A 25261-nucleotide genomic window follows, 5' to 3' on the forward strand; every position below is an offset into this window, starting at 1 on the left:
CTCCACAAACCATCTTCCAAGGTGTTTTTTAATGTAGCTGCAATTTAAAAAATTGTAGTCGATACATGTAGTGTAAGATAAACTTGTGAGAAGTATAGGAAACATTATTTAGGCTAGGCATATTATCATAACAAATTTGTTTCAAAGCTGTGCATACATAAAACCAAAGACAATCTTACAAAAATGGAGTTTGATAAATAAACTGAATTTCCTCTGAATTAAATTAAAGTGGGGGAATTATTCTTTATTAACCTTTTGGACTCCCATTGTTCCCTGCACCCCCTGCCTTGTATTATATGGATCAATATCAGTTTATTGCCACAATATGCGACCTGCGGCTCGTCGGCGTGGAAATGACGTGTCTCCGCACGTTTTGGCGAGCCCATAAAGGATGGACTGTACTCTCACTGTCACACTGAAGGAGAGGGAGCAAGACAACAGAAGCAGAAAGGGACAGTGGGAGCAGAGAAGACCAGGGAGACGCACAGAGGGTAGAGGTAACGGTCTCGGTTTTTGGGGAGGAAGATAACTAAATAGTGACATCATATTTACCGGAGGCACCGTGACATCATATTTACCGGAGGCACAGAGTGGAGGATAAAACCAGGCGAGCACGCTCTCTCTCTCTAACTGTGGGAACGGAGCCACTCAGGGGACACGCAAATGTGAGCGACGCGCGCGGGACAGACTCAGGTGCAGAGAAACCAAACTGGCGGCGCACTTAGGATGCAGAAGTCACCCGTGGAAGATGCAAACTTCCTCTCCAAATTTTTCTTCTGGTAAGACATGTTTTTGTCCTTTTTATCCGAGGAGCCGGGGGTTTCTGTGGATGGCAAGGTGCAGACGCCGATTCTCAATTGGCGACTTGCGAGTGAAAAACATCTAATGGGGCTCGATTTATATGTATAAATGTTTGATTCGCTCGGACTCTTAACTGGTAATTGTTCTGTCGTCAGTAGGCGTGTCTGATCGTGATTAACATCAGAAGGAACTTTGATAAAAGGGAAACTTTGGGCTTACGGCACAGGCTGTTTTGTCAAGAAACATAATTTCGCTTATTCCATGTGTAAAATGTGCACCTGAAAGGGGAGTTGTGCTCCGATAAGGTGTTAGGGGAAAAACGCTGTCAGGGGTGAGTAGACGCTCTTGGGGGTTTGTTAAGTCCCTACTATTTTTGGAACATCAGCGAGCACATTCATTGTAAGAATATTAGAGTTGGTGTGTGATTATGCAGTACATCAACGACTTGTGAGTAACGTTCTAATGCTATTTTACCAATGTCCACAACGGCTCCTCGATTTTTATTGTTGAGTCCCAAAGAGACACAGACTTAAAAAGTCAGATGATGTAAACTACCCTATGTCACCTGGCTGGGACAGCAAACATCTGACTTTATCTCCCTTCTGTGTCATTAGTCTGACTGTGAAACCTCAGGGATTACTTCTATTACAACTAACACCTTACTTTACATGAAAGCTTCCAGACACTCCGACAGTATGCCAAAGAGTTGCCCTCTAACCACAAACAAAAATACATTTAATATAATCATTCAAGTACCTTCACCTAATTGCAAAGTATATTTTCTTTGTGTTAATATACTGTATGCACACAGTGTCGTTAGCATTGGTAAGACGATGCATCCATAATGTCCAAGTGCACTTTGAATACATGTACAATATAAGAGATTTTGTAGCCAATGTTTGTGTTGGATTGTATCTGTTTGCAAATGCTCAAGAGCACATATCTGTACATGTTTTGCCGTAAGCGTCCTAGTTTCGAACAGCTGATACCCAACAGTCTAATCTGTCTGTTCTTTTTTTTTTTTTGTGCAGGTGGACAACACCACTGCTGAGGAAGGGCTTCAGAAAGAAGTTAGAGCTGACAGACATTTATAAGGCTCCTTCCTATGATCTGGCAGACAACCTCTCTGAGAGGCTCGAACGGTTTGTGCAGTTTACGTTTGTTTACCGCACTCGTACGTCGGACGGCTGTGGCTCAGGAGGTAGTTTGTTGTCATTTAATCACAAAGGTTGGCGGTTCGATCCCCAGCTGCTCCTGTCCACATGTCAGTGTGTCCTTGAGCAAGACACTGCACTCCCAAGTTGCTCCCTTGGCAGGCTACCGCCTTGCATGGCAGCTCCGCCACCATCGGTGTATGAATGCGTGTGAATTGGGTGAATGAGAGTCAAATTGTAAAGCACTTTGACTGGTAAGGTAGAAAGGCACTATATAGTAAATGCAGTCCATTTACATCCTAGCAAGACCAAGACATTTGGATTATGGTAAAACAGATCAAAAGTAGTGTCCAAAGGCTTTGGAGAGCCGCCATTTTGCACCAAAGTTCAGTTATCGCAAATGGGGGTAGAAAATAGACCAAGATGCAATACAGCAACAAGTTGGCTTACTCTGTTGACCCTTTTCAGAGCAGAAATTTTGACTTGACGTTGTAAGGCATTCTGGGCATCTACAAATGAAAACCTGCACGGAAATGGTCTAGGAATGTAACTATTCACTGTATTAACTACAACCATCCATAAGCACATATGGAGGTAGCATGTACCCTGCACAGTGTGTATCTGATATGTATATACATTATATTAAGTAAAATCATAAAATCCTTTTTATATAGGATGAAGGTGCAGAAAAGTGACAACCTTGAAGTGTGCAGCCTTGATGTATGCGTTACATGTGTGTTACAGTAGTCATCATTCCCTCAAGGTTAAGATATGGGCTGGCATTTAAACAGGGCTAGACATAAACCAAACCTGTGTGTGCCAACAAACAACCAGGCAGCAGATGATGGACAAGGTTAACTCTTCTCAGTGTACTTTTGATTTGTATATCTCCCTTGGTTAATCTCTCTCTCCCTTATTTCCCTTTCTTACCATGCCACTCTTTTTTTCTTTCCCTCTCTCACTTTTCCTTCAATGTTTTTCCTTCGCTATATAAATGCAGTCCATTTACATCCCAGCACACTGACTGAGAATTGTCATGCTGTAGCTCAGGCTCATTACATTTCATTTTTTTAAGACATTTGGATTATGGTAGAACAGATCAGAAGTAGTGTTCTCCCATACTATCAGCCGATTCATTAATTATGACAGTTTTGTTCTAAGATGTCGGGTATCACTGTGGTCCCGAGTGTGATATAGTTAAGAAGCCTTGTCTTTTACTGTGGAGGGTGAAAAGCTGTATTACCTAATTGATATCTAGACTAACTAGAGTTTGATTTAAAAATTGAGTTTGTGTCATTTAGGGGAACAATATATAGGGGAAAACATCTATCCTTGCCCATATCAACACGTTAATAACCATTTAGGATCAGAAGGTATACTTTAATAATCCAGCAAAAAGGGGAACATTTTATATATACCCATACAGGCCAAAATACACACATGCACAAGGAGGACCTATATGTTCATTCATGCGTATATATTGAGAGATGTCAGAGCGAGGGGTGGCTGCCTCACAGGATGCTGAGCAGTTGGGAGTTTGATGCCTTGCTCAATGGCACCTCGCCAGTTACCAGTACACACTCCGTAATTGGGCAGTGTGGGAACTTGAGCCGACGACCTTCATGGACTAAGCTACTGCCACCCCCATGGGTCCATGTTATTGTTTGGTGTTCACATTGAGTGCTGGCTGAACACAATGTAATATCTTAACATAATTTCTGCATCTTCAGTAAAGTTTGCCACCAGCACACAAGTCATCAATCTTTAAAGGACAATTCCGGCGCAAAGGGAACCCAGGGGTTAATAACGTGTACTGAGTCGAACGTTCTCTGGGACATGTTTTCATGCTAATCAAATGTGTCTCTAGCTTTAAACAAGCTACCACAAACGGGTGGTTAGCTGCTAATGCTAACTTTCGGGGCAGATGGTAAATGGCTATTTCTACACCACTAACGAGGCTCAAAATAGCACCACACTTCCACGGTAGCATAATGAGGGTCCCTACATGTAAACAGAAGCATTGAGAACTTTAAGTGTACAGACAGTTTATTACAAAGATAGATTATAAAGACAGTAGCGTTCATGTTTACATGCGGGCCATACATGTAGGGACCGTCATTATGCTACTGTTTAAGTGTGGTGCTATTTTGAGCTTTGTTAGTGGTATAGAAATAACCATTTACCATCTGCCCCAAAAGGTAGCATTAGCAGCTAACCACCCGTTTGCGGTAGCTTGTTTAAAGCTAGAGACCATTCGATTAGCATGAAAACATGTCCCAGAGAACGGTTGACTCGGTACACATGTTATTAACCCCTAAGTTCATTTTGCGCTGGAATTTTTAAAGGGGCGCTATGCAGTTTTGGCAATTTTTTCACTGTTTTCTCGCTTTTTGCTCGCAGGTTTCTCTAAAGAGCTCCCCCTACAGCCTCGGAATAGATATTTGGCAACACTGTTGTAAAAACACGTTGGCGACTCTCCCCCCTCCCATCTTCTCCCTCTGGTCATGTGCATTTGTTTTCAAAGAAGTCGGCGAACGCACGGAGCCATGTCCACTGAGGTAGACAGCTAGTAAGCTAGCTAGTAAGCCCGTAACAGACAGACATAAAAACCTTTACAGACAATAGCAAACATCCTGAGGTCACAATAACAAGAAATACAAAGATTAAACAGTTTATCCAAAATATACTTACAAGTGCAGGCTTCTGTTTGTCTCAGTTCTCGCCATTCTGAAAACGCAGGACCGATGTTTACTCGTGTCTGACTCCTCGCTCAGTCAGTCTGCAGTTTCCTCTTTCTCTGTTCCTCCGACAATGCTTTACTAGTTGTCTGCTTCTTTTTTGTCAGCTCAGCCATGATGATAATGTGAAAAACTCCATCGCTACCTTGTTCTTATAGCTAGCCGGTTCCTAGCAGTGCCATAAAGCAATTTGTAACATTGCAAGACCTGATATCACGCGATACTTCCTGACACTGAGGCCGGCGGCTCGCCGGCCCAAGTTGCAAGGGTGGTTTTTCCACCCACAGGCGCTAGGGGGAAGCGAGACGACCACCATTCAACCCGAAAAAAGTCATATAACCATTCCAATGACTCTGAAGCTGTTCAGTTCAGGTAAATTAAGCTGAACAAACTGCATAGTTCCCCTTTAAAACGTCAAAAGTTAACATTCAATTTTGCCGTCAGTCCCTCAGAATCAAAAATCAAAGGCTTCTTTGGAGAGCCGCCATTTTGCACCAAAGTTCAGTTATCGCAAATAGGGGTAGAAAATAGACCAAGATGCAATACAGCAACAAGTTGGCTTACTCTGTTGACCCTTTTCAGAGCAGAAATTTTGACTTGACGTTGTAAGGCATTCTGGGCATCTACAAATGAAAACCTGCACGGAAATGGTCTAGGAATGTAACTATTCACTGTATTAACTACAACCATCCATAAGCACATATGGAGGTAGCATGTACCCTGCACAGTGTGTATCTGATATGTACATAACCAGCTTATATTAAGTAAAATCATAAAATCCTTTTTATATAGGATGAAGTTGCAGAAAGGTGACAACCTTGAAGTGTGCAGCCTTGATGTATGCGTTACATGTGTGTTACAGTAGTCATCATTCCCTCAAGGTTAAGATATGGGCTGGCATTTAAACAGGGCTAGACATAAACCAAACCTGTGTGTGCCAACAAACAACCAGGCAGCAGATGATGGACAAGGTTAACTCTTCTCAGTGTACTTTTGATTTGTATATCTCCCTTGGTTAATCTCTCTCTCCCTTATTTCCCTTTCTTACCATGCCACTCTTTTTTTTTTTTTTCTCCCTCTGTCTCGCTTTTTTTCCTTCACTCTTTTTTCTTGAATTAAATTAACCTTATCTGTTTACTTTTTCTCTCTTTCTCATCTCTGTGACGGTCAGTCTTTTTTCTCTCTGCCCATTAGGCCACTGTACACCCCCTTTCCCTCCATTAAATCAAAAACTAGGATTGGCTGGTCATTTTAAATCTTGTAATTAATCATAAATGTAAAGGTTTTAAAATGTTTCTTAAGCCCAGTCCTGGCCATGCATTGACATAATAGTATTCGTAATATTATAGTTCTATTAAACGCATGTCAATATAATGTATTAATGTATTTTTACACAGCCTGTTTCTCTCTCTCTCCCTACTTCAAATGGCACATTTAAAATTCGAAAGATTTCTTCTTTGTCATCTTTTTCTATCATCTTTCTCTCTTCCATTTGTCCCTTTCTCTTCTTTCTCCTCTCCATTGTTTCTTTTACTGTTCTTATAGCACTGAGCAAATGCCACATCTTTGACAATGTTTTGTTTTCTTAAAAAATGGAGATTCAATACTCGTGTCTTCTTTCTTTCTTTTCTTTTATTTTGCCTAACAACCACAGCAGTGTCCCACATTGGCCTGGCCCCTTGGTTACCCAGGGCCCCACGTCACGCTGAATGGTGCCAACAAGCCGGTTAATGTACATCGGTGTTAAAAAGTCAACCTTTTAGAAAGGGCCCGGTGCCCACCGGGTGATGAATGAGCAGTGGTGGGTGATTTTGCTTTCATTATTCCGATCAGACAAGCAGTGAAGGCTTCTGGGAATGTGAACTTTACCTTTTATTAAAGCATGCTGTGTACCATCAGCCCCTTCATCACTGAGTTCAGTTCACTTCAACAAGCTTTTCTGCCATGGTATTGTATACAATATCAAGAGCTGGAAGGAAATATAAGTAAAGAAATAAATGAAATAAAAGGGTGTGTAAAATGTAAATCTGTAAAATAAGTATTTGTTTTATAAAATGAACAACCTACATGTGTAGTGAAATGCTGCGCTGCCATGGTCGGATATCGTGTGTAGAACATATTTAGCAAATGTAGTTAGTTTGTGTGCAAAAAAACAGCAATTTAAAAAATATTAATACTAAATATAAATTATGTATATAAAAAAAAAAAAAAAAAAGAGTTAAAGTTACAGTCTCGAAGATTTCTGTTTTGTTTCTTTATGGCGATAAGCAGTAATTGCAGGTGTGTCTTTGGTAGTAACCGCTTATTCTCTGGCGGACCAACCACTGCTGGATGATGGAAAACGTGTCACTAACTTTGTGCCGCTTGGGATTTTTCCCGGGAATGTAGCCACAGACACCCAGTTCGTAATACTGCAAATGGAAGGGCTTTCATCTGTGGACTGTAAACTCAATCACCATTGTGTTACCTCACTCGTCGATAGACATTGACTAAACAGACATTTATTTACATGAACAACAAGAATTAAGAGTCGCAGTAGTTTTGATCTAAGAATGCAAGTAAGCATGTGCATGGATGAGGTAATGATGGACATGAAATTTGAGCATGAGTGAAATGTTGAGCATGGAAATCCGTCTAATGTGGCTGAACATCTTTTAAGGAAGGTCCATGTTAAGGAGTCTGAAATTGTTGGTGACAATTTCCCTTGCTGTATATACCGATACCAGGCAGTACAAATGGAAAACAAACACTGAATTTGAATGGCATCCATTGATGAAGAAACTGTATTTAATGTGGATTCATGATCTGTATCCCATCCACTTGATAGGGTCAGTATCAGTGCTGATACTGATCTAGCAGATCAAATCAGTGCATCCCTACCTCAGCTATCTGTGAATGGAGATCAATATACTCTACAAAGCTAGCAGCATCTTTAGCTTTAGTTTTTGGGGCTTGGTAGAGTTAGTTGATATTTAACTTCAGGATATCAATACCTACGATAGGACACTTCAGACTTTGTTCTCTTACTTTGTTTTGTCACTCTCTTCCTTGTTGGTCTCCCTCTCCTTTTTCACTTGTGTATTCTCCTCCCCACTTTTTCTCCCATCACTCACTGTTGAACTGGTCAGCCAAATCACCCCGGTTATAAATGACTCAGAGAACAATGCTGCTACTTACTGTAGCTGTTTCTGCTTGCCAGGGCAGTTTGTGGGAAGTTAATCCATGTGTGTAAGGACAAGGGCAAAAAGTTATAGCTCCATAAGGCAATATCCAAAAAATACTTTTAGAAAAATCTGTAGAAATGCACATCAGAGAGAGTAGCGTCTTCATTATCTAACAAAGTGTGAAAACAGAAAAGTTTTGGGGGAAGTGAAATTCCATCAAAAAACTAATTATACTAATAGATCATCAAATTAGAAGAACAAATAAAGTATTAATTTGACTTTAAGTTTTTGTGCATTTGTTTCCACATTACTCTCCCATTGATGGTCAAAGGATTTCTAACAAAGTGAAAATCGATAAATACACTACTAGCTTCTCGTTCTGTAGCTAAATCACCAGCCAAAGTTGAGAAAGGACAGCAGGTTTGTTGCCAAAGTAGTAGTGGACAAATAGAATGCTGGCATTTGTCTGGTAAATGTGTTCTTCTCCCACCCTGCCTGCACTGCGGGTTAACTGTGTTGTAACTCTGTCCTCCCTGCAGAGAATGGGACAGAGAGGTGGTGTCAGCCAAGAACAAGCCCAGGCTGATGAGAGCGCTGGCCCGATGCTTCATCGGCCCTTTCGCCTTCTTTGGTGTCCTCCTCTACCTCGGGGTGAGTCATATCGATCGGTTGTCTCTGGAGGAAGCAGATCTGACATAAATCGACTTAGGAAGTAGTTAACTCTGCCGAAATGGATCATACCATTGAGTTGCAGATGTAACCTCATGATTCTTATGCTCTGTTCAATGTGATATTAGGTTTGTTTATTGTTTGTTGTAAAGTATATAGAACAAGCTTTAGTTTGAACCATAGACTGTAGGGAAACATGGATGTAGGTGACTGAATGGATGTTTTAAAGCTCTGATTTCGGTTTACAACTTAGTTATCTTTGTGAGCTGCTAGAGTCAGAAAATCCAAATCCTGGCCAATGTGATGAAGGCTAGGTGTTACTGTACAGAATCATCATTTCTTCCTCAAGCATAAATTGGTTTCTTCATATTGCTTACAAGACCAACAATACAAACCCCAAAGCATTCAATGTACAGTAACCTAAAACAAGAAAACAGTAACTCATCCAGTTTGTAACTGTAACCAGAAAATGTTTGGCATTCTACTTTTACACAGGTTTTTTCCTTTTATGATTAATTTATTATTTTTTTAATTTATTGATTAGAAAGTTCTATAATCCACTGTATAAATGCTGCCCGAGATATTATCCATCCTGCTAACAATAAGATTATATATTACATTATAATTTTACATTGTAATCACAGAATAACTGTAATGTCTTCACATAAAAAAAATGCTCAAATTATTCTTTACGTCTTGAAAACAACATAAAAAATTAGACAGGCTCAACTCACATTGAAACTTTTAAGACTGGGTGCTGGATCCTTAATGTAGATAATATTTAAAGGCAACACAGATGCTTCGTGCAAAACATTGCCTTTTATATATTTAAGAAAACTACACAGTTTTGTATAAATACAATATTGGGTCATGACTACATTGGTTTATAAAGAATTCCCACAGTTACTCTAGCCCCAATCTTGTTTACACACTGCTGTTTTACTGCGGTGTGTGTGTGTTAACGGTGTTAACAGTGTTGGATTGGTGAGGGCCTATAGAGCCACAGTGCCATGACGCACACAAATAACAAGCATGTCGCACCATAGTGTCGCAAACCATCCTCACTGCCCCGGACCTATGGAAAGGTGGTGGTGGGGACAGCAGCCGTTGCGTCAGTTAGTACAGTTGGTTAGGTGGTTGTCTTGACGACAAGAATGCCTGTTAGATGTTGAAGAGGCTGTGTGGCGAAAACCTTTGGGCAAGTTGTCTCAGAAGAAGCCGAAGGAGTTTTTTTTTTTTTTTTTTTTTTTCATGTTCTTAAATATTTTGCAGAATCTCAGTTATGTTATGGCTAAATGTGAAATTGTGACATTGACATTGATCTTGGTTAGACATGTTTTTTGTTTGTTTTTAATCCATATGTTTTACTGCACTGAATTGTATGAAAAAAAAGAATCTGATTTAAAGATTTTTTATCTTATCTTTTTAACACAATCTATCAATCTGTTATCATATCTATAATTCTGTATTTGTAAATTGCTGCTTGTTGTCGTTGGGATGTTCTTTTTGCGTTTTAATTCTACTTTTATTTTACATTTCAATGTTATTTATACAGAACCTTCGTGCTTTTTTGTACAGCACTATGGTCAGCTTAAGCTGTGTTTATATGTGCTCTTGAAATAAACTTTACTTACTTACTTACAGTATATCACAATGTATATTTTAATGCAGAGCAGAATCACGCTGTAAATTAACTTTTCTAAATGATCGGAAAAAATAGGATCATACACCTTGGCAGGAGTATACACTATGGATTTCTATTTTGAAGTTAGTTTTGACACCTAAAAGTTCAGATTTTCTACAAAAAAATGTAATTATGAATGGCATGCACTGCAAAATTATTGGAAATCATGAATCCTCTTGCCAGTAACTGACTAGGAGTTGACTCTTACCTGCTCCAGGGACGCAAGTACAAGCTGGCTGACTTTTGTTTCTCTACCATAAAGTGTCATTGATGTAAAAGCAGAATAAACCAATCACCACCCTTTCTCTTATTGTCTTATCTCTTGGTGTAGGAGGCTTCCAAGACTGTGCAGCCTCAGCTTCTGGGTCGCATCATCGCGTCCTTCGACCCATTCCACGCTCCGGAGCGTGAGCAGGGATACTTCCTGGCCCTGGGCCTCTGCCTACTCTTCACCGTCCGCTTCCTCCTGCTGCAACCTGCCATCTTTGGACTGCATCATCTGGGCATGCAGATCCGCATTGCCCTTTTCAGTCTCATATATAAGAAGGTAAGGAGGTAAGGAGAGGACAGTGTATTTATGTAACTGAGACTCGGTCGTTAATTTATTTGTGTAAAAACCTAAAACTGTCATCACAGATTAAGACAATTTCCCAACCTCAGTTCTTTTATAAGATCTATGTCTAAAATGTATTGTCAACATGCAAAAATAAGGTCTTTTTCATTTATCCTTAAAAGTTGACATTTTGGAGTGATATTTGAGAATCTCATTGAACTCATTGCAGTCATTTGCAACGTAATGAAAGTACAATATTTGCCTCTGAAATGGTGTGGAGTTTGAGTGTAAAATCTGCCAAAACTCGTAGCCAGTGACACTGTGGGCCTTTTTCTCTGATTACACATGAGTCAAACACTGTCTACATAAAGCCACTGCTGTAACAACCAGTTATTGGAACAAAACATAACCACCAAGCTGATAAGGGTAAGACCGCTGTGTGTGTCACACTGTTTCCTTGCAATTGTTTTTAAGATCAGACAGAAGCATCAGCTGAATCCTTCTACCTTGTTCGGCATGCATGATTGAACATTCCCAGAAGCTTCTCACATGTGGAAGTCTAGTAGTGGCAATCCACAGGCAGCTGTGAGGGGCGTGCCAGCCTCTGGTGGTGTCACCGGCTTCCTCTCAACCAATTCACTTTCTATCTTTTGTGCCTCTGACCTTTTGACCTTTTCAGACCCTGAAGCTGTCGAGCCGAGTCTTGGATAAGATCAGCACTGGTCAACTAGTCAGTCTGATGTCCACCCACCTCAACAAGTTGGATGAGGTGAGACTTCCCTAAGGATTTTGTTAGTTTACATATACATATATTTTATCAGTTTTGTTTTTCCATTTTACTCTCTGGCTGAAAACTAAAGGTGGACGGACCGTTTTCAGTCAGGGCCCGAAGCTCAGGAACGATCTGCCCTTGAGTCGGTAAACCCTTACGTCCCTCCTGAAAAGATATTTTATCAACGAGCCTTTACTGATTTTAGTGAGTTTTCATTTCCTTTGAACGTTGTCTTTTTATTTTCTTCAATACAATGTTTTAGGTGTAAAACCTGATGATTTTATGACTTGTCTGTTTTTATTTTGCTGCCTTGTGAAGCAATTTGCAAATATCTCTTTTTTTTTTTTTTTTTTTTTCTTTTTTTTTTTAAGATTTCTTTTTTTTTTTTGCATTTTAGGCCTTGATTTGATAGGACAGCTTAGACATGAAAGGGGAGAGAGAGGGGGAATGACATGCAGCAAAGGGCCTCAGGTCGGAATTGAATCTGCGGCCGCTGCGGCGAGGACTGAACCTCTGTACATGTTAAGTTCAGAACTATTGAATTTGACTTTTGAATGTGAATTGCATCCCATTGTTTAGTAGTTTTCCACTCATGAGTAGCTGGCGGTAAATGGTTTTATCTCCACAGGAAGGGTAAGGGAAAAGCTCACACCCTCACTGACTTCAGTGAATCCGTTTTATTACCCAAAACAGAGCTATGTGTTCTTCATGCTGAGGGACAATTAGATGACAATAGATCTGCAACAATACACACACACACGTATACAAACCAAGCAAAGTATTCTGTAACTGTGATTCAGTGTTGAAAAAAACCCTGATTATCTGATGAATAAATGATGATTAAACTCTAACTATGCAAAAAACATAACTGGAGGGTATATACGTGTGTATGTGCCTCTGTTTGTGTGTATAGACTGAACTCAGATTTGCCCTGGGTCTCACTGAGGCGTTGAATGTGGACCTGCTTAAAGACAATTATCACCTGGCTTAGATGTGACTTTGCCAATGCAGCACTCTCTTCTTATGACTTGTGTGTGTGTGGATTGTAGGTGAGTGGATGAAAGGGAGCTTTATTGAGGCGAGAGCTGAGGTCTATCAGCACAGTGCTGACTGGATGAAACTGGATTCCTCAAAACAGAACGTTTACTTGTTTGATACATTTCTTCTTTTATTTCTGTCTTTCTTGCCTCCTACTTTTGAGCTTGCTCTCTTGCGTTCAATCATTGTAATCATTCATTCATTCATTCTACTGCACTGCAAATCTTTCATGTGCAATGGGAAGGAGACGGGAATTTGATCAACCACAAAACAATTGCCAAACATTTATACGAGTAAGCAACCCTGCCAAAATGCCCTATGGTAAACCCTGCACATCACAGGGCTATAGTAAACTGCATCTATGAGAAGATTTATTTAAATTACAATGTTTCAATCACAGTTGGAGCTTAGTCAAGTATGCTAGGCTATTATATGAATAGTCTCTTCATATAGTAGCCTAGTTTAGCGTAATCCACTGATTCTACTGTATCTGTTGCTCTGTATGTTTCAAACTCATGTTTTCACAAAAATATGTCATAATGCACAATTTCTTTTTGTTGGCAGCTTAGTTAGGTGTACTATGTTTCCAACTCTGTTTTGTTTTGATCGAAGCTGGCTACAGCGGCTGTCCTCTGTTACTTTTCCAAAACCACCTTTCAGGCAGTGAGTGTAAACAAAGGTTCTCAGCTGAGTATTCCTTGAACCTGACCTTTGACCTCGCTGTGTTCAGGAGCAAAAGAACGTAATTTCCTTGCGCCAAAGTGTCACAGTATTGCTCCTTTAATTAAGTCATATTCTGATTACAATATGTTCATTGATGTGATGTTTGTGTACTTTTGTGTATGTTTATTCCAGAGCTTGGGTCTGGCCCACTTTGTATGGATCACCCCCCTGCAGTGTATACTGTGTGTGGGTCTGATCTGGGAGCTGATCGAGGTGAATGGCTTTTGCGCGCTGGCAGCACTGACTCTGCTGGGCATCATCCAGGCCTGGCTCTCCCAGAAGATGGGGCCGCACCGGTGGGGAAACACAATCACACATCCACTCATATTATGGAGCATAAGTATCAGAATATTACACCTATACATAAACTTGTAATTGCCCTAATGTCTTGCACTATGTATGTATGTGCATGTATATCTACTACTACTAAGATTTGAAACATTTAGTCCATATATTATTTTTCTCCTGATAACTTTGTAACTTCTTGTCTAAGAAGTTTTTCCATGTATACATATTTATGCTGTTACTTTCATATTCCCATCCAGCACATATTCATATTTTATTGTGCATGTTAGCATGTTTGTAGCTGCATGTTGTGATATGCATGTTGATGCTTGTTTGTATTAGGGCTGTGTATCGCCAGTGATTTCCCGATTTTCAATTTCGATTCACAAGGTCCCGATTCGATTATATCTCCAATTCAATATCAATTAGGTTAGGGAGTTTAAAAAGATATTAAAAAAGATAAAAGACATTCTCAGAATGCATGCTGTAAGTTAACCAATATCAGATCACTCAAACAAAGATCGATTTTAATTGGAGAATAGATTATTTGAACCCAGCCCTGGTATGTATGCATTCATTCACGCTCGCACATGTGGGCCTACTGTGACCTTGTGAATTGCTGTGTTTGTGTTCTGCGCGTATGATGCTGCTGTAAGTTGGTAACGTACAACTGTGTCCTGTAAACAGGGTGGAGCGAGGAGTGATGATCAGCCGCCGCCTGGCTCTCACCTCAGAGATTGTGGAGAACATCCACTCTGTGAAGGCGTACGGTTGGGAGGAGGTGATGGAAACCATCATCAAGAACATCAGACAGTAAGACACCAAAACACACAACCACCTTACCCAAAAGGAACCTCTCCAATTTTCTTTTCTTTTAATACCTGACCGTTGTTTAACAATGTATCTGCTGGTCATTTAAAGTCTTTAAATAACAAAAGGCTGTTAAATCATCCTAAAGGCTATTAGCTAAAGGGTATTAGATGATTTAAGGCCACTTTAACAGTAGTATTGAATGAAATAATGCTTTATTGTTGATTGCAGTGTGGAGACTTGGAGCAGCATTGCTCTGGTCAAACATGTTCTGCAGTATACAACCCCTAATTTTTAAAGTCATCCATCTCTCCAGTATCTTTTTATATGCTATTATGTATATTGATGATGCTATAGATGTATTGTAATAAATGGAACTGAACAAGAAAAAAGAAACGAGAGAGTGTCAGCCGACATCACACTGAAAAGGCTACCACTGTGCCGTAGAAATGGAATCAAGCTGGTGCGAAAATTGAGAGAGAGATGTTAAAACATGTGGTGAACGAGCAGAACCACGCTGGCGTCACTGGTGGCTGTCAGAGCCAGAATCAGGATCACTGTAATTAGCAAGAACAATAAACGTACAGGAAGGAATTTTGATGTCATCGTCCAGAAATATTTTTGATAACTATCAGAGCTAACAGGGAGCCACCAAGACTTCACATTTACACGACAATAGCATCATGATAAACTGACATGTTGTTAACCAAAACATCTTTTTGGATGTCGGTTGTTTCTAGAAAACAAAAGGCAGCTCCTGTAATTCTCAGTATTCAGGCAAGTCTGTGCAGTGTTGCTGAAATCAATAATATGATATGAATAACAATGTTTTTTATAGATAGATAGATAGAGAAATAAAAAAATCTTCTGTCTCACTTCCCCTCGCTCGTCAGGGACGAGATGACGCTAACGAGGAAGATCGGTTCTCTGCGTTACTTCTACAGCGCCTCGTACTTCTTCTCCGCCATCTTGGTCATCGTGTCTGCCATCGTTCCACACGCACTCAGTAAAGGCATCATCCTGCGCCGTATCTTCACCACGGCTTCCTACTGCATGGTGCTGAGAATGACGCTGACCCGCCAGCTGCCAGGGTCCATCCAGATGTGGTACGACACGCTGGCACTGGTCAAGAAGATCGAGGTGGGTTCAGGGAAGTGTGGGGGGGGGGATGTCATTCAACAAATTCAATCCAAAAATGTATATATGATACTGATGTTACTGTTTTGTTTTCTCCAGGAATTCTTGATGAAGGAAGAATACAGAGTGCTGGAGTACAACCTGACCACCACTGAGCTGGAGCTGGTCAACGTGTCTGCATCCTGGGACGAGGTTTGTTCAACTCTGTGTGTCAACTCAATGTGGTACTTGAAAGAAAGAAAGAAACTGTCACTAAACATACAGTACTTGGTATAAATGTTCAGTGCATTTCTTCAACATATAGTCAAACAAAATCCAAAAGATTAAACCGTATTTCTGGACAACTTTCAGACCTTTCTGGATGATATACTGTAACATGCATGGCACTTAAAACAAAGATCCCATTCTTCTCAAGAAGAAAATATAGACTGCTTGTATTTCTTGACAACAGACTTAAGTCTAACTGATTTTTAGTGTCATGCCCAGGGTACCCATGGGGTCTTAAAAGTATTAAATAAGTACTAAATTTAATATTCTAAAAGGCCTTAAAAGTATTGAATTTTATTCATTAAAGTTTGTTTACAAGGTCTTAGATTTTGTGTTGTCCTTTTGTAGGATTAAATAAACGGTCTCGTACCGTGCTACTAACAAGCTAACGTTAGCTCGTCGGCTCAGAATAGGCAAGTGTCTGGAGATCTGGCCGGAAATACATACAAGTTGGTGGACGAGGCTGATGGCAAAGGTGCTGAGGTCAGCACAACAAGCTGATTGCCGTGCGAGTCTGTCCGACTATGGCTAGCGCAAACTCGCCTCTGTAACGTTACTTGCTAAATAATTCCTTTCTCGGGTTTAAATCCATACACATTTTCCATTATAATTACATTAAATTTCATCCTATGTGGTATTAAAAAGGTCTTAAAAAGTCTTAAATGTAACTTGGAGAATCCTGGGGGTACCCTGCATGCCCACATCATGCACTCTGGCGAAGATCACTTAGGGTGCAGCGGCGTAGGAACTGATCCCTGCTGGGGTTATGCAATTACTCAGACAACTTTCTGCAATCTCAGAATATGACTTCTTCATTGATAAATCATTGATATCCTTAGTTTGGAGCAAGTATGATTCCAAAATGATAAAGTTTACGGGTACTTTTTAAGAGGATGGATGTGTACATGTGACAGGTGGCCTGTGCTTAGTAAGCTGAGCATAACAAAATCAAACTATTGCCTGGCATTAGCTTATTGTAGATAAAATCTATATTGCATTATGTCAGCCGATAAGGAACAAGAAATGTCAGTACAGAGATATCAGATATGTTTAAGGTAGAAACAGTGTTGCCATTACATCTGTAGTCTGACCACCTGAAAAAAAGATATAGATAGAAGATTATCGGCTGATGAATCATTATGACTCTCAAATGTCAATATTGGTATTGGACCCGATAAATCCAGTATCAGTCAAGTTATAGTACATTTACTATAAGAGAGAAGTTAAAACTCCTGCAACCTAAATCCACCATGCATTACAGGTATAATAGTTAATTTCTCACCATCACTGGGAGTGGGTAGTATAATCTTATCTATAGGCAGAGGTTGTAAACTTTGTCTAACAGGTGTGATTTATTGACCACCCAATGGCGTGAGAAAACGAACATCCAACTCTGTACTTTTACTCTGTTTCTGTTTTTTTCCGTTACTTTGCATAATTAATTATCCCAGTGTCGTCACCAAACTTTGCCTTCGCTGGGAACACTCTGAATCTCCCTTTGAGATTCGGAGTTGTGTTCATCACCTAATTCCCAGATTCTCCTCTTGCCTTCTTCTCTTCCTGGAATGTGCCATTCTGCGATGAATGGGAGGGGTGTTGCCTTTCTTTACTGCTGACAGCATGTACGTCAGCTCATTAGAATGTGAATCGCACAGAGAAACCTATACAAACCGCAGCAAATCCCGGCATTAGAGGAACGGTGACCCATAAAATGTCACAGGGGTCAATGATTAAGCCGACCAGTCAAGCCGAGTTCCTTTTTCTAACAGTGATGTGTCACCCATTAATCTCTACAGATGCGGTGACAGATGAGGTGAAACAAGGCCATTGTGAGACTTTGGGAGCTCTTCCCATGTCTTTGGAGAATCTCTTGTTTCTCACAGGTTTGGCCCTGTGTCACGAAGCACAGCCTGACGACACACTCACTCAGCCCTGTACAGACAGCTATGTAAACTAAAGGAAAAAAAACAAATGGAGTACATGCCACGCACACGTACACACACAGAATGTGTACTTAAGCATAGAATGGTACAGTGTTGTAAAGGTAGACAACAATGCCCCAAAGCATTGGGCACTGCATCCTAATATAGTAGAATAAAGTATAATGTAGGAAAATCTGCGAGCTATTTATGTAGAATATTGGTGATCATTTAAATCGCTAATAAAATACAATATTGACTTATTTATACAAATGCCTTTTGAAGCACACACATTGTATTCTATGTTTCAGTCTACCTGCACATTTTGAATTTGTACATAAAAAAAAAATTTGATTTTGAACTCTTTTGCAGGGCATTGGTGAGCTGTTTGAAAAGATCAAACAGGAGAACAAAGCAAACGGACACCTGAACGGTGACGCTGGCGTCTTCTTCACTAACCTCTACGTAACGCCTGTTCTCAAAAACATCAGCCTGTACCTGGAGAAGGGCACGATGCTGGCGGTGGCTGGATCCACTGGCTCAGGGAAGGTAGGTCAAAGAAATCATCTCAAAGTGTCCTCGAGCAAGGCACTGAAACCCTACATGCTGACTCTTCTCTATGTGAGAGTGACATCTTAATGCCTCAGAATAAACATGTAGAATAAAGTGTGACCAGTGTGTTTTCCCTCCAGAGTTCCCTGCTCATGATGATCCTGGGAGAGTTGGTGCCATCGGAGGGTAAAATCAGACACAGCGGTCGCATCTCCTACTCGCCACAGACTTCCTGGATAATTCCCGGGACGATTCGAGACAACATCCTGTTTGGCCTGACATATGACGAGTACCGCTACACCTCTGTCATCAAAGCATGTCAGCTGGAAGAGGTACCTTTTACTTTATTATATTCTTTCTTTTTCTTCTTTACTATTCTGCAAATGAAGAGGATTTCTGTAGGTATGTTCAACCATGGTGGCTTTTGTTGCTCGTGTAAACTACACACATTGTCTGCTTTTTATTCCAAACTCAACCTAAAACAAATATAACCACTTCTGTTATAGCAGAGGATTTTTTTTGCTGAGATTTTCAAGGTGGTTAATCGTGCAGCCTGTCAATGTTTTATCCCTGGCAGCAATTTTTCCATAAAAACTCCTGCAGCATAATCGACTACACAATCTAGTCAATATGGTCAGGGAGCTACAGACATTCATATTTTCCCAAAAATATAAATATAAATACTCATAATATTTTGTTGAAAACACAAGCTTTTTGGAGCATAGCCAACATACAGATGGACCACATGAGTGTTCAAAACCCACAAACAAAATATGACTTAATACACAGGTTCAATGCTGCAGTAGATATTTTTATACTTTTTAGAGGCCTTGAAAATTTGTGACCACTGGATTTCATTGTAACTGACATTAATTGAAGCCCCAGCCACACACAAAAGTAAAATGAAAGGTAAAATTGTCAATGAACAGGGAATATGTTGAGTCACTATAAATCAGTGACACACAGTAGCAACATGTTTTGCTATGAAAATGTCACAAAATATTACTTTTAGTTACAAATAACTTAGTGTTTCATAGCAGTTTTCTCTAATAAATTCATCTATGCCATCGGACCGATGCTCACTTGTCTGTCTGGAGCCTCTACAAGGCATCAAGAAGGTTCAGGTTTCCCCAGTTCACATTTAAACCCATTATGTCCCTCACACATACAAAGACACGCATGCTTGCACATTCTGTCTCTTACACTGATACACACACACACCACCACACACTTGCACTCTCATAAGCCTCAGTGTTGAGAGACGGTGCCCTCAGCAGAATAATGTCTCCTCTTTTGCTTTGGAAATCTCACGTAATGTCACTGGGATGAAATATGAGCTTGTTGGTTCCCAGTGACAGACGTTTACAACACAGACAAGCTGTATAGACAAATCATCAGATCACAGGGCTTGTTGGGCCTGTGATTGTGGAGCAAAAAAAACATGACTCTTATGTTGCGTACATGAAAGAAAAGTAGGTGTTTATTATGGTGTAAAATCCCAGAAGTAATGTAATATTCTTTCTGCACATAGGGCTGCTCGATAATGAAAAAAGAAAAATCATAATCACAATTATTTTGGTCAATCACAAAATCACGATTATTATTATTTTTTAGTCTTGCTCAAGGGCACCTTGGCAGTGCCCAGGAGGTGAACTAGCATCTCTCCAGCTACCAGTCCACACTCCATACTTCGGGCCGTACGGGGACTTGAACCAGCGACCCTCCGGTAGGGTTGGGATACTTTTACTGGTACCGACCGAATCACGTCGGTACTACCGAGTATTGGTTCACGTAAAATCAAACGGTGCCAAATTTCGTACCTGAGAGTAAGCACAAGCTTATCTGTCCTCCTCTGCATGTTGACAGAGAGCAGAGGTCCGACACACACGCGCACGCAGAGGTGCGGACGGAGCAAACTACGTCAGCTCTGCAGTTTTGTTGAAGTCACAGTGAGTCACGGCAGTGCCGATAAAACGGCTTCAAGTGTGGTTACAGTTTTTCAAAACTTCATGCAGACACCTTTCACTGTGATATGATATTAATGGCGAGCCGAAAGCAGTCGCGGTGCTGTTGACGTTACACTTCCTCTGAGCAGGCACAATGGTGGCTTCTGTGCCCTGGGGATCGACTGACAGGCTGAGGTTGCAAGGCAACTTTATTTCTGCAGCACCTTTCAGCAACAAGGCAATTCAAAGTGCTTTACATGAAACATTAAAGAGCAATTAAAAACGGTCATGAAGAAAATAAAACAGGCTAAAATAGAATAATATACAAATACAAGAAAAAAAGTTGAATAATTATTCAATTCAATAGGTTGTAGGGACGGGTTTGGGAGGAGAGATTATTTTTTTATATTTGAGAGATTTATTTTTGTTTTTATTTCTGTCAGTGTAAAATATTCTTAATAAATAACAATGTTCTAAGTAAATAGGTTTGGAATTATTTTTACAACTGTAATAATTGTTTTGTAATTATAGAGGGAAAGAACTGAAAAAAGTACCGTTGGGTACCGGAACCGAATTCCAGGTACTGGTATCAGTAGTGGTATTTGTTCAGATCCAAAGGGTACCCAACCCTACTCTCCGGTTTACCAACCCAACTCCCTATGGACTGAAGCTGTGTATCCACCGCATGATTTGGTTCCACTCAAATGTTATGGCTTTTTCCTTGGCCCATGTAACACCCTTCCACCAAATTTCATGAAAACAGGGCCAGTATAGTTCCATAATCCTGCTGACAAACAAACTGAGCCGAAAAAAATCTCTTTGGCGGTGAAAATAAATAGGAATAAACATACATGTACAGTACATTATAGTGATGTAGTCTATTGAGTAATAAACTATTACACATAGCCAAACTACCACAACTATTCAGAAAATGTTGATAATCACATTGTTGGAACCTATATAAACATTAAGTTTATGACATTTTTTAATTATAGTGATATTGTAAATACACTGTATTCATATTATTTATACTGAAATCAATTGAGCAGCTCATGCAGAGGGTTGGACCATCATATTTATTTACTACCACGCACCGTCTGAGGTGGCAGTGACAATGCCTCATTAGTTTTTGACCAACAAAAAAAAAAAAGAAACGGCCTCCATTTTGTCTTTGAGGAGAGGTGTCAGTGAAACGGAAATAACAAAAGCAGTGTGGAGAGGAGATGCACTGTCAGTTCTGCTGTATATTGTATGGAAATGACAGGAGGTGCTTTGATTGTGAGTGTTGACTGACAAACAGGAAAGACAAAACGGCCTCTGAAAAGCAGCTCCCCTTTAAACATTGTTAGGGCTGATGCATTGTTGGATGGAGTCAGTCGTGGCAACAAGCAATGTGAAATAATGTGCTCTTTATTCATGTCTTCCACGTATTAGACATATTGCCTGGAATGACAGTAGGTACGTTTTTAAACTGTTTAAACATTTTTTTTTTTTTATCTCTAGCACAATTTTTACAAGAATATTTACAAATCATCTCAATTTTTCAAAGCATCATTCTGATTATTCTTATTGAAAGGCACAATGTATAATATTTCAGATCAAATACATTTAAGGTGGTTTTTCATAATTGAAGACTTGAGATTCTCTGGAAAAATACAGCATTTTATGTTTCCTAAAATGATCCTAAGTTAAAATCTTTAACTGCAATGTTTACACTACTCACTTTTGACAGCATCATTAGTTGTGGTAGTTGTAGTTTTAGCCGTTGCTCTGTGAGACCCGTTAATCAATAGGAGAGTGATGACAGATTGTGCTGATATAAATGAGAAGTGAATTCTCACTCTCGTTGATCATAAATAATAAGATGCTAGGCACCATAAGCTCTGTAGTAATTTTCCCAAAAAATGTGTTACCAATAACTCTTAAAAGTACCAATTCTCAATGATCTGCCTTATCAATCACTTCAAGAGGCTAGAAATGACTTAAAATAGAGAGAGTAGACACCGGTAAAATCCCCAAGGCAACCCTGACAGACTGGACTAACAACTAGAGCAGATCTATCCAGACAGAGACGTGGCGTTTAGTGGGCTGGTGACTGTAATTCCTTACTATTGTTGCCCCCTGAAGCACCAGACAGACTGCCATGGGTGGTCTTTGCACTGTAAACTCATCTTTTGCCCCCAGCCTCTAGCTGCTGGCCCGGCAGGTGCTTTTTGTTCAGCGTGAGACACACAGCATGTCTTTTTTTTTTTCTATGCTGCCTTGTTTTACAAGCTGTTAAACAACCTGTTAACTTGATCCCCTATGCTCTCCTGTCAGGACAGCGGAAGCTGCCGTTAAAAGGTAGGAAGTTGTGCCGTCACTTCATTCTAATTGGTATGGGCGTCTATTTTCATTATCAATTACCACTGAACGCACTATATGACATGTGCCTGTCCCATCTGTGGTTTGTGCTTTTTGTGTGGTTTCAACTTGGACAATACATCTCTGATCATATGATCATGAATTTCTACCACATTACTTTAATTAAAAGGGTTAAAGTCATGTAAAAGAGGTATTGGTGGTGTTGTTTAATAGGCATATTTATTGCATACACAGTACTGAGAACAATTACCATGAAACCAAAATGAACCTTGGTTAGTTCTTTTATGGGTGCAGTTTCATAAAACTGAAACGATGTGTCTTTTGTGCAGATTCGACTCAATAAGGATCACTACAATAGATTTTAATCCGTTCAAAGTGTTTGAAAGAGCAGCTGCCCATACAGAAATAATGGTCTATTTAGTTATTTAGTCATTTATTTATTTAGTTTTTACCCTGCAATTTGTCCAGAGACTGCATGGTGCCATTTTCTGCCCCTTTTTTAAAAAAAAAAAAAAAAAAAAAAAAAAAAAATCTTCCAAGGTTATTTTTGCCCGAGTCTCAGTAAGTTCAACCTATTGTCGTGCAAAACCTTGCACAAGTGAGATATGTGCGTCACTCTTTAACCATTGAAGCAACAAAGCTTTATTTTTGCTGCTTTGCATATTGCAAATATAATAATTTAATCTTTATTTTAATTAAAACATTTCATCAGCTGTACATTTGCCATGTTCAGAACTTCCAGTTGAAGACCATCAACTTTTATCCTAATGCTAATCATGTTGTGTTTTCGTTCCAAAGTTATGTTAAATTAGTAGATAAATGTTTGAGCTGACAGTATATCTTTAAACCACTGGCCTAGTTTCCGTAACTGTAGCATTCAGCACACAGGTAGTGCACCTTACCCATATTTTAGGCATCAACGATATACTTGGTCAGACGTTTAGAGGTAAAATGAAAAAGATGGTTTCACTGTGGCCGGGTTGGCTCAGTTGGTAGAGCAGGCGCACATATACTGAGAGGTTTATGTCTCGATGCAGAGGTCCAGGGTTCGAATCCAACCTGTGACGATTTCCTGCATGTCTTTCCCCCCTCTCTCTTCCCTTTCTCACCTAGCTGTCCTGTCAAATTAAAGGCGGAAAAAAAAAGATGGTTTGACGGTCTTCACTGTCAATGGTTTTTTTTGCCAAGCTCTCTGGTATGTATTGTACACTTCTCTTGCTGTTTTGTATAACAGACCCTCTGACCCCTTGTTTTCCTCTGTAGGACTTTGCCTTGCTGCCTGAGAAAGACAAGACGCACCTCGTTGAAGGAGGCGTGACCCTCAGCGGCGGTCAAAGGGCTCGCCTCGGCCTGGCCAGGTACTTCCTGTCACACCTGCATATCTGACAGCACGCCTCATTTACCCCTCTTATCCGTCAGCACATTCCACCTCTGCTAATTAGATATAATTACAGTCTTTCCTTTGTTCAATTTTTTATGTGTTTTGCAATGGACAGGAATAGAATATAAATGAAAAAAAGAAATTATGTGGTGTTATGCTTCAATGAGAAATAGGAGTTTAATTCCCTTTTTGTAGGAAAGGGAGAAAATGTCAGCTGCTCCACAGTGCATGGATCAAAGAGAGCTCCTCACGGACAATAACTGACAGTAAATACACCAGACAGCATTTATCTCACTTCTGCAACCTTTATCAGCTGCGTACACATTGTGTAGTTTCAATAGATTTAGGGCCATGAACTAATCACCGTCATTATTATTATCATCATTACTACCACTTCCAGGAAGGTTCCATTCCTTGTAAGTCAATGAAAACATAATGGCATTGTAAAGTTAGCAAGTATATAGAATTTGATGTCTTCGGCAATGCTTCAATTTACAGTATATGTTCCCAAAATTGCAAGTAATCGAGCCTCTACTGAACATAATCATAACCTGCCCACGCTGATAACATCCCCTATCATTCTTATCTGTGTGTTTGTCTGCCTGCAAACACAATAGTTATTGTGTTTTATGGTCTGACGTTTTAATTGACGAGGGCTTTCCACGTCCTCAGTAGAGCTCTATTACTCCATTAAATCAGTGTGCAGGTTACAACAGTCTCTCTTATTCCCATGAATTATTTATTGATTTGGTATCCTGGCATCAATTTGCAGCCACTCATTGGTTTCTGGCATCTGCCATCGCTTTTAACATTCACTGGAATTGATTTATTCCCACAGGGAGCCGACTTCTTCATTTACGCTGTTTTTTTAATAAAATTTTCCTCCCCTTCTCTGTGTCTTTCTTTCTATTTTCCCTATATTCTCGATTTCTCTGATGTTAACATTTTTCCCATCACAAACTCCCCTACGTGTGTTTTCTCCCTAAGGGCTGTGTATAAAGATGCAGACCTCTACCTGCTGGATGCACCTTTCACCCACCTGGACATCGTGACAGAGAAAGAGATCTTTGAGAAGTGTGTATCCCAACAGAGAGTCTTTCATGTGGAGGAGGTGGGGGTGGTTAAGCTGAAAGTTTTAGGTTGAAGGTCAAGGTTATTTCTTGTCTCAGACACACATTGTCTCTGGTAGACTGTGGTGAGTCACAGCTGCTTGATCCCACTGCATCCTTATCAGGACTTGGGAGTAGAGCAAAAGGGAATTATCCTTTTGATAAAATGTGGACTTTGGCAATCTTTTAGAGTGT

At 40.0% G+C, this 25261-nt stretch overlaps 1 protein-coding gene across 1 annotated transcript in view; it reads left to right on the forward strand.

Annotated features, from left to right (window-relative positions):
- The first annotated feature begins 214 nt into the window (after window positions 1-214).
- The window catches only part of cftr (CF transmembrane conductance regulator), a 43256-nt gene continuing 18209 nt past the window's right edge, over window positions 215-25261 (forward strand). The window contains exons 1-13 of the mRNA XM_031279712.2: window positions 215-779; window positions 1833-1943; window positions 8397-8508; window positions 10542-10757; window positions 11443-11532; window positions 13429-13592; window positions 14269-14394; window positions 15285-15531; window positions 15628-15720; window positions 18087-18263; window positions 18407-18598; window positions 23840-23934; window positions 24945-25031. Of these exons, the coding sequence (XP_031135572.1) occupies window positions 727-779; window positions 1833-1943; window positions 8397-8508; window positions 10542-10757; window positions 11443-11532; window positions 13429-13592; window positions 14269-14394; window positions 15285-15531; window positions 15628-15720; window positions 18087-18263; window positions 18407-18598; window positions 23840-23934; window positions 24945-25031 (1763 nt within the window). The 5' untranslated portion in view covers window positions 215-726. The remainder of the gene's footprint in view (window positions 780-1832; window positions 1944-8396; window positions 8509-10541; window positions 10758-11442; window positions 11533-13428; window positions 13593-14268; window positions 14395-15284; window positions 15532-15627; window positions 15721-18086; window positions 18264-18406; window positions 18599-23839; window positions 23935-24944; window positions 25032-25261) is intronic.

This window comes from Sander lucioperca, chromosome 7 (assembly GCF_008315115.2).
Source record: "Sander lucioperca isolate FBNREF2018 chromosome 7, SLUC_FBN_1.2, whole genome shotgun sequence".
NCBI lineage: Eukaryota > Metazoa > Chordata > Actinopteri > Perciformes > Percidae > Sander > Sander lucioperca.